The 9155-nt window shown below is 36.9% G+C and overlaps 1 protein-coding gene across 1 annotated transcript; it reads left to right on the forward strand.

Moving 5' to 3' along the window:
• Window positions 1-30: 30 nt before the first annotated feature.
• LOC112556228 (heparanase-like) lies at window positions 31-7399 on the forward strand. The gene is made up of 10 exons (XM_025225050.1): window positions 31-1146; window positions 1772-1938; window positions 2307-2483; window positions 2665-2825; window positions 3268-3318; window positions 3890-4090; window positions 4639-4750; window positions 5485-5591; window positions 6453-6591; window positions 7067-7399. Exons 6-10 carry the CDS (start codon window positions 3897-3899, stop codon window positions 7109-7111), a joined length of 597 nt encoding a protein of 198 aa, XP_025080835.1. The 5' UTR covers window positions 31-1146; window positions 1772-1938; window positions 2307-2483; window positions 2665-2825; window positions 3268-3318; window positions 3890-3896; the 3' UTR covers window positions 7112-7399.
• The last annotated feature ends 1756 nt before the right edge of the window (window positions 7400-9155 follow it).

Below are 9155 nucleotides of genomic sequence, written 5' to 3' on the forward strand. Positions count from 1 at the left end.
TTTTCATACAAGTGCGTGTATGCTGTTGCATGAAGTCGGTCGAGTTACACGTGTTAACTTAAAATGCAGCCTTGTTCATCGTAGAAGAAATGGGGCTGCTAAGTTCTGCCTACCAGACAAGCGAGAATAATTATTGCGGCCCTTTTCAACATTTCCCTCAGTAGCCTAAGTACCACTTGACTCGGGTTACGGCGAACGACAGAATTCCTTCCTTGTGTGAGAAGGAAAATTTGCATAAAAAAGCAAGCGCAGCTTTTGAGAAATATTCATTATGACGATACAATGTTGTCACAATTAATTAAATGTATCGGGAAAAACTGCAGGGTGAAGGACCTATTCGGTCAACGCGCATTTTAAGTATAAAAAAGTATAATGCATATTGCATACGTTTAAGTAGTAAAGATGAATTTACAAAGGAAAGTTACAGATGTTGGTTAAGAGTGAGGTAGGATCTAGTACTTTTGGAAAAGTAAAATAACTTGCAAAACCAAGGCCTCAACCGATCGAACATTCAAAAACGTTCCAAACATGCGTGATCGAAGAGCTATAGGGTACGTCCTATACAGAGATGAGATAACTGAACGCATGTCGTGGTACTAATAACAAAAGACGTATATCTACATCACTATTGATCTAAATTTTCCTCCTTAGCGGCATGTACTAAAATGACCTTTCGTTCAGCGCCATTTGAACTGCTTGTCCGATAAAAGTGACGTACGCAGTACGTTAAAACTGACCGAAGATAACAAAGATATAGATTCCAAATCAGGATTGATAATAAAACGCCGGCAATGATATATGGAGAAACAAGCATCACAGTAGCCATTCATTAAAAAAAAAAAAAGAGTTTGAGTGGAAATCCCCGAGGATATTTTTTTGTGCAAACTTCGAATGAAAATAATGAGGGCGTTGAAGGTGGTCCTCATCATGCTGGCTATCATTCCAGGTAGTCACCAGGCAGAAACGCTTTATTTTGTACCAGCTAGCTTCTTGAATTTGACCGTTCCAGCTGATGCTAAGGTTAGGGAGCCTGTGACCCTTCAAGTTTCATTGCAGCAGTCGCTCAACACCATAGGACCACATTTTTTGAGTGTAACTCTGGACACCCATCTTGTGCAAACCAACTGGTCAACGTTTGACTTGAAGGTAGGTTTGACTGCACCGGCATTTACATCAGTGAGGGTGTGTGTGTCGACGTTTGACTTCAGGTAGGTGTGACTACACCCTATACGTCACCGGCATTTACATCAATGTGTGTGCGTAATGCATACATGTAATATGGTTCACATGATACTACAAGAGCACAAATATGTTTCATGGCAGTTATTGTATACAAACACTGCAAATTTTGTATTTCCTTAAGCTATGCCAAATCTTCCTAAAATAAATTTTAAACAAATATAGCTCCTTTCTTTGTACCATTTATAAAATTTTGTACAGGATAGGAGTCAACCCACTTCCATTAGTTCACATATTTTAAAAATGTTATTGTAATGCATTATTATTATTATTATATGAAAAAGAGTATAGAGTATGAAATATAATACAATTGAACATTAGTGAAGAATTTTCTACACTTTAGCTCGATTCTAAGACTGAAATTGCATTAACATTCTCTGTCCTATGTAAAGAGTGATGATATTAATTTCTTAAATTGCACAGATAAATAATGGTCATATCTCTACAAGAAGGCGAACGCGACCAAAATGAAAAACAGATCTTTCTAGACTTTAAAGAAGCATTTTTATTTTGCCATTGGTGTTTCTTTCAGATCCACAAAAGTGAAAAACCTTGCTCATGCTCTGTCACCAAGTTATCTCAGGCTTGGAGGCACAATGGCAGATTCCTTGTATTTTCAGTCAGGTATCTCTCAGTCTTCGCATGAAGTGGAAGAAAAAAATGTGGGCATTACAAATCGTCCACAATTTAATATGACAGGTACATCAGATACAACTTGAGCATTGCAGTGCACAGAAAAGCTAAGATCTATGAAGATGACATGCTTCTTTTATTCAAAGGACGAACTTATTATATGTCTTTGATGAGGATTGTTCCTGAAAACAAATTTTAGAGTTGTTTTATTATCATCATTTGATTATTTGACTAGCATTACATATAATTAATATCATGAGCTAAGTGAAGATTTCTCTCGTACAAATGTATTTATATTTTTGCATGTACCATAACTAAAACAAAGCCAACAGAAGTTATATGTGCTGTGTGTGTATATATATATAGAGAGAGTACAGTTTTGTTTCTAATTTAAGACTGTTTATTTTGATTGAAAGTTGTTGTTTTTTTTTCAGCCGAACAGTTTGATGACATTAACTTGTTTGCTTGCACGGTTGGCTGGGATTTTATCATGGACCTGAATGTACTCACTCGTTTCCCAAATGACTCTTGGAATCCTTCCAATGCTCGGGAGCTTCTTCGTTATGGATCAGAGAAAAACTATTCCATTGTTGGTTTTCAGCTTGGAAATGGTAAAGAGAAATACTTAAGCATCCATGTAAATGTTCAAATGTTATTGGGCTTTTTTATATAAACTGTCACTATGTCATTTGCAACCCTACATTTCTAGGTTTTAACCATTCAGTTACCATGCAAACATATATTACAGCACACGTGTCCTGAGTCTGAGTGTGGTTGCTGTGTCTCAAACAGAGTATGATCTCTTCCCTGATCACGACAACTACACCCTATCTCCAAGTCAGCTGGCAAAGGATGTTTTCACTTTGAGCAACTTACTGACAGAGTTTTCTTTGTACTCTAGTTCTTTCATTGTTGGTCCAGAGACAGCAACAAACAGAGAATTTTTTCCAGAGGTAACCATAATAATTACGAAACCATGACATATACCCTTTGTTTTGCATGATTTGTTTTTGTTGCCAGCCAGCTGCTATGGTACTTGAGAGTTTTATAAGTTACCATTTGTTTATTCTTGAGCCATATCACATGCAAAAAAATGAAATAAGTTATATAACTGTTTAGGAGAAGAAGTAAATGTCTGTGTTATTTAAAAATGTTTGAGGGAGGGGTGAGTGAGTGTTATAAAAATGCAATTGCTATACCAATTTGAGCGATGACTATTCTTCTGTGTTGAAGACCATAACCATAAAGATAGGAGAGACTATTTAAATTCAATCTGCAAAAGGATAGAAAATCACTCTTCTGCTCCTTCCATCCACCCATTTACCATTTTCTAGAGTGTTTTGTCTTGTTTTAAAAAACCATTTTGAGGACATCTTATGTTAAATTATTTTCTAGTTTTCTTGCTGATGGTGGAGCTGCAGTGGTGAAGGCCAGTAGCCTGCATCAGTAAGTGCTTTGATCATTCATTTTCATAAATTTGCTTGCATAGTTAAACAGTGACCACATATGAAGAAGTGAGTACTTGAAAAATGTCAGTTAGCAAATATTAAATGTAACGAGGTAGGTGGAAATGTACAGTCCTACTCCACTTAACTATTCAAGACAAATGGTGGGGTTTAGGTATTTTATTCTTGTGCTGGTTATGCTTATAATATCCCAAATCCTTTGGAAACTACCCTTTTCCTGCTGATCTTCCCCACTTTTACCATAACCACTCATGAAAATGGCTCATTTTGCCAGTCCTTATTCCAGCACTGCCACAGACAGGGTTGTTGTGTGATCAGCTACCTTGGCCCTCCCAATGTGGACCTGTGTGTGCGCTTAGGCTTTGTGCCTGTGTACGCATATTTGTTTGTTTGTTTCAAGCCCTATACCATAGAACTATACAAACTAGTTTTGTTTATCGACAAAATTTTTGTGACATCTGATATTTTTTAATTACTTATCTTTGTAAAAAATCTTCATATTTTTGGTTTGTCATAGTTATATGAGAATATTGAACTCCACTCATTTTCAGGTACTACATGGGTGGACACAATGCTGTTCTTAAGGATTACATTGATGTTGCTGTGATGAATCGACTTGTGCCCTTTCTGCAGTCTGCATTGTCCCAGACCCGTTCTGTGCTCCCAGGTCTTCCACTGTGGTTAACCGAGACCTCTTCATCATCTTCTGGAGGAACGCCGAATGTAGCTGACAGATTTGTGGCAGGGTTTTTGTGAGTAGCTGTTCTATAATTCATGACTATTCAACTGAAATGCTGCATAAATTTTTTCTGTGAAGTGACATGAGCAGAACATAACTGGCTTATGTTATTTCTATCTTATTGATCACCCTATAATTTCATGTTCAGAATTCTGGATATATTTTAATCCTGATTTCATGTGCAGTGGTCATGTCTGCTTTTATTTATTAATTATATAATGTGATAGAACATTTCAGATTAGAACTCATTAATTTTTTTGTGCGGAATGGTATTTGGTTTTATTTATCTTTTTATATATTGGTTGTCTACAATACAGTTAAGAGCCATGTAAAATGTGCTTCAATTAATATATATTAATCTGGATTTAACACACATGTTGAACTAAAAATGAAGTGTTTCAGGATGTTTGACACGTGGAACTTTAACAAGCAAATAGTTTGGTTCCATTCATTTACATGCTAGCTATTGTGTTATGAATTGTTTAAAGTGTGTGGCATTGCTGTCTTAAGTATAGGTCAGTTTTATAGATAAACTGCAACTAAAATAGTAATTGTTTTTAGATGGCTTGACAAACTTGGTGTGTCATCTACTATGGGTGTAGAAGCAGTCTTTCGTCAGGATTTCTATGGTAGTAATTATGGGTTACTTGACTCACATCTTAATCCAAATCCAGTGAGTACAGCTACATTAGCTTTTTACTCAAATACTATGGTGTCTGGCTATGTGACTAAAATGTAGTTGTAGTGGACAAAGTCTTTTATGTAAACTTTATTGTTTTTAAAAGTTCATTAACTGTTCCTTAAGGTGATTATGGCTTTTCAGAACTAATGAACGGTGATGAAAAATGGCAATAGTAAAGGAAATGTGTTCTTAGAAACAATGAAGGTATGTGTAGATGAAGTATTTTCAAAAAAATAATGAGGCTACATAAAGTATGAACGTGACAAACAAAAATATTAGGACTGCTTAGCCACTGCAGTTCATTGAAGTTTTTGTTGTTTTGTATTGAGATTTACTTTAATGTGTTATAGAATTTATCATTGTATGAAGTTATATACCTGGGTTGATGTTATGGAAGTGTTCATATGCTCAGTCAGCACTTTGTAGGAACAAAATTATTGAATCATGATTCTCTCAGGAGATTATGAAAATTATATACTTTCTAACTGATTTTCTAGATTGTCTAAGTGATCTAGAACAGATTACTCAAAATGTCATCAAAGCAGCCATGTTGAATATCTCAAAGAAGTTTAGAGAGGGTGGAGTGCACAGAAATGGTAGTACCACAGTAGATATGTGATTTATTTGAAGTCTTACAATGGATATTATTGATCAAGGCACATAGAAAACATCCTTTGACACAGAATTGTGGATAAGAAATAATTAAAATAAAAACACATTTGCAGGACTACTGGTTGACACTCCTGTTCAAGCGCCTTGTCCGTGGTCCAGTGTTCAATGTCACAGGAGCCAGTGATGTGAGAGTGTATGCAGCATGTGCCAATCCAGACAGGTGAGATTACATATGCTTTAATATAAATAATATTGTTCATGCTTATATAACATCAGACTAAATGCTAATTTAGCTTAAAGATTAACTCCTCAACAGCCTACTTAAAACTTCCTGAGATTATAATTGAGCGGTTCACCCCTATGATCTATGTAGCCTGATTAAAATACGACACTATCAGTTGACTTTGTGTTGATGATTTGTTTTTTCAGTTTTATTCCTAAGGCATTGAAAATAGCGTTCCGGTGGCACAATGGTTAGTGCCTGTCACCAGTACAGTGAAGATTGGCTGCCCTGAGTTCATTTCTCATCTCGGGCACGCTGTTCTTTCTCTGCACGTGGCATTTGTTTACAGGGCTGGCTGCCTTTCCGTAATATTGCCTCAGTTGCTGGCACAGCGTAAAACACCAATTCCACCCCCCTCCCCCCTAAAGCATTGAAAGAAATAAAATAAAACAGACATCATCTTAATCAGAGAATGATTGATAGCTAGAAACATCACTGCTGGAAACTGCTAATGTGTATATCCTTGCTGATGTCATATATGATTGTCTTCTGATTCTTTTTTTTTCCCAAAAGCATCAGCCTAGGAGCACTGGTAACATACTTAGATTTCATGACTGCAAAGGGCCACATACAGGCACTGAAGCACATAAATGGAGGATAGACAATAAACCTGTTTAAAATTAATTTTTAAAAATTATTCATAAAGCATTGGAAAAAAACCAGACGTCATCTTAATCAGAGAATGACGTGATAACTAGCTAGCTGTGATAACTAACATCACTGCAGTAAGTTTTTGTAGGTCAGTTATATCTTTGCTGATGTCATCTGTCATTGCCTTCTGATTTTTTTTCCCAAAAGCTTCAGCCTAGGAGCACTGGTAATCTACTTGCTGAACCCCAACAACTACTTTGTGCCTGTTAATCTGTCCCAGTTTCCTGACCAAGTGTATCTCTTATACATTCTGACAGCAGGGGACAGTGATGGTCTTTCGTTCAAAGTATGGACAATTTTTATTCATAAGACAATAGAGGCTAATTTTGAAATAGATGTCTTTGATTGTTTAACATAAAGATGTGTGACTCAAAAGCCTTAAATAATGTAGGTACACATACTTAGATTTCATGACTACACAGGGCCACATACAGGCACATAAATAGACCATAAATTCGTTTAAAATTTCTTTAAGGACAATTATAAGCTTAACTTAAAGGAAATAAAAATTTGCAGTGTTTATATTACATAACCACCATGTTGTGCATTTTATGTTATTTATTATTATAAAGCAAATTTATAATTTAGGGAGACTAAGAATCTCCTAAATGTTTACTATAGACTGTACATGATGAATCTTATAATGGGAGCAACCATCAACTGCAATTTTTTCCTGGTAATTATCGCCTTCTCAGACTACATATGACATAGCAAAATGAATAATTTTATGGGTTAAATGGCAACTTACTCTTTATTCTCAGGTTCTCGGCACTGAATGGAGTGAAGCTGCAGTTGAATGGAAATGACCTGCCTGATTTACCCGCTGTGATTCAGAAGCAAGGCCCAGTTATAATTCCACCATATTCTTTTGGCTTTGTGGTATTACCTGATGCTGCTGTGACACTTTGCCGTGATCTTTAAAATTTGGTGATAATTCTGTTTTACATTCTCGAAATTCATGACATGTTTTATAGCCCTTTTGGTACAAGATAATCTATTTTCCTCTCTATGCATCATTAGAAATGACACAGCACTTTCCACCTGACAACAGATTATTTCAGCGCATTTTACGTTGTTGTAAAGTGTTTTGAAATCAATTCGATCATTTCATGTAGTTTTTGTATGTTTGATTTATATGTACTTGGCATGTATTGGTGTACTTATGCTACCTTTGTAATAATTTTTAAATCAGCACTCGATAAATTTACTTTTTCTGCGCTCCTGTACATGACTGCATCAAGAGCCTGTGATAGAAAGAGTAGACAAAAACTTTTTTCGTGCCTTTTAGCTTCACTTTCAGTGGCGTAGGAACCAGGGGGGCAGCAGGAGGGGCAGCCGCCCCCACCCCCAAGGAAAAATACAGGGGGGGGGGGCAGGAATATCGCTTTTGCGCCCCCAATATTTTTGAAGACGTAATGTCCTCACAAAGGGAGCAAATGAACTGAGAAATAGGGTAGGGGAAACCGAGAGATGGAGACGGTCATGCACTCGCAGGACAAAAGCGGGGCCCTGAGCAAGTGGAGGCCCTACACCTCTGACGATCAGATCGGGACAGTCCGTTGGTCTTGTTTGCCTGTAATTGCAGGCTGTGTTTGATCCTGATTGTGTAAGAAAGCAGCCGGGACAGTACATCGGTAACATGACTGTCGTCTCCCTCGCCCCCTCCCACCCATAATTGCGGACGCCTTTTCTATGGCTGTTTCGTGTTTGACCAACATTAAAACAATCGCCCACTCCACCTTCTGTACCTCCGGTGTGTAGGACCGAGGTTTGGTGACGTGAAGTACCCGGCATGTTATAGCGATGCAGGGCGCACTGTAGGTGCAGTAGGGTGATGTGCCGCCGCTGGTTACGTAATGTGCAGAGCTGGAATGTTGACTGTTCTGTCACGGGGTTGTTTTTTTTTGTTTAGGTAAATGTTATGTGTATGATTAAATAAGTACTGGAAGAGCCTGTACTCAGTAGGTAACATGGGAGACGGTGATTGCTCTTGCCGGAAGGGTTAGTGAGAAAGATGTTAACGAGATCGATAGAGCTTGAAACTGATGCTTACTATCCATGTTACCACGCAACCCTGTAGGAACGCAGTTTTCTGCCTTAAAACGAACAAAACATACCTGAAAAGTTCCATGACACAAACCGCGCTTGAGATAACTGTCTCATTATGCATGTATTTAAAGCTAGAGAGTTGATCTACTTAATTCTGGCCGAGATTGCAATGGAGTTCATAATAGAAAATCACGAAGAGCACAGTTTTTTTGGCACACTGAACTGCTTGCCAAAAAAAAAAAAAAAAAAAAAAAAAAAAAAAAAAAAAAAAAAAAAAAAAAAAAAAAAAAAAAAAAAAAAAAAAAAAAAAAAAAAAAAAAAAAAAAAAAAAAAAAAAAAAAAAAAAAAAAAAAAAAAAAAAAAAAAAAAAAAAAAAAAAAAAAAAAAAAAAATAAAAAAAAAAAAAAAAAAAAAAAAAAAACCTTGATATAATGATTGATGATTAGTAGTATGATTAAACGTTTATCACGTATGTCTTTGTGAATGCGTTAGCCGCGGGGAGTCATTCTTTAATTATTTTTTCTTATTAATGCTTCCTTGCATTTGCCTTCTTTTAACAATAAAGCAGCGATGTTGTTTCGATCGCCTAGACCATCTGTGTACGATTATGCGCGTGCTCTACCCCCCCCCCCCACATCCTCTTTTTACGTATATGGCTCGAGTAGTGAAATACGCGCGCGTTCACTGTTCAGCAGGTGGATTGCCCCCCCACCCCCCCCCCCCCCCAAAAGCCGAACATACTTCCTACGCCACTGCTTACGAAAGGCAGTTCCGTAAACTTGGCAGAATTTTTTAACTAAA

The sequence above is a fragment of the Pomacea canaliculata genome, linkage group LG2 (genome assembly GCF_003073045.1).
Source record: "Pomacea canaliculata isolate SZHN2017 linkage group LG2, ASM307304v1, whole genome shotgun sequence".
NCBI classification, from domain to species: domain Eukaryota; kingdom Metazoa; phylum Mollusca; class Gastropoda; order Architaenioglossa; family Ampullariidae; genus Pomacea; species Pomacea canaliculata.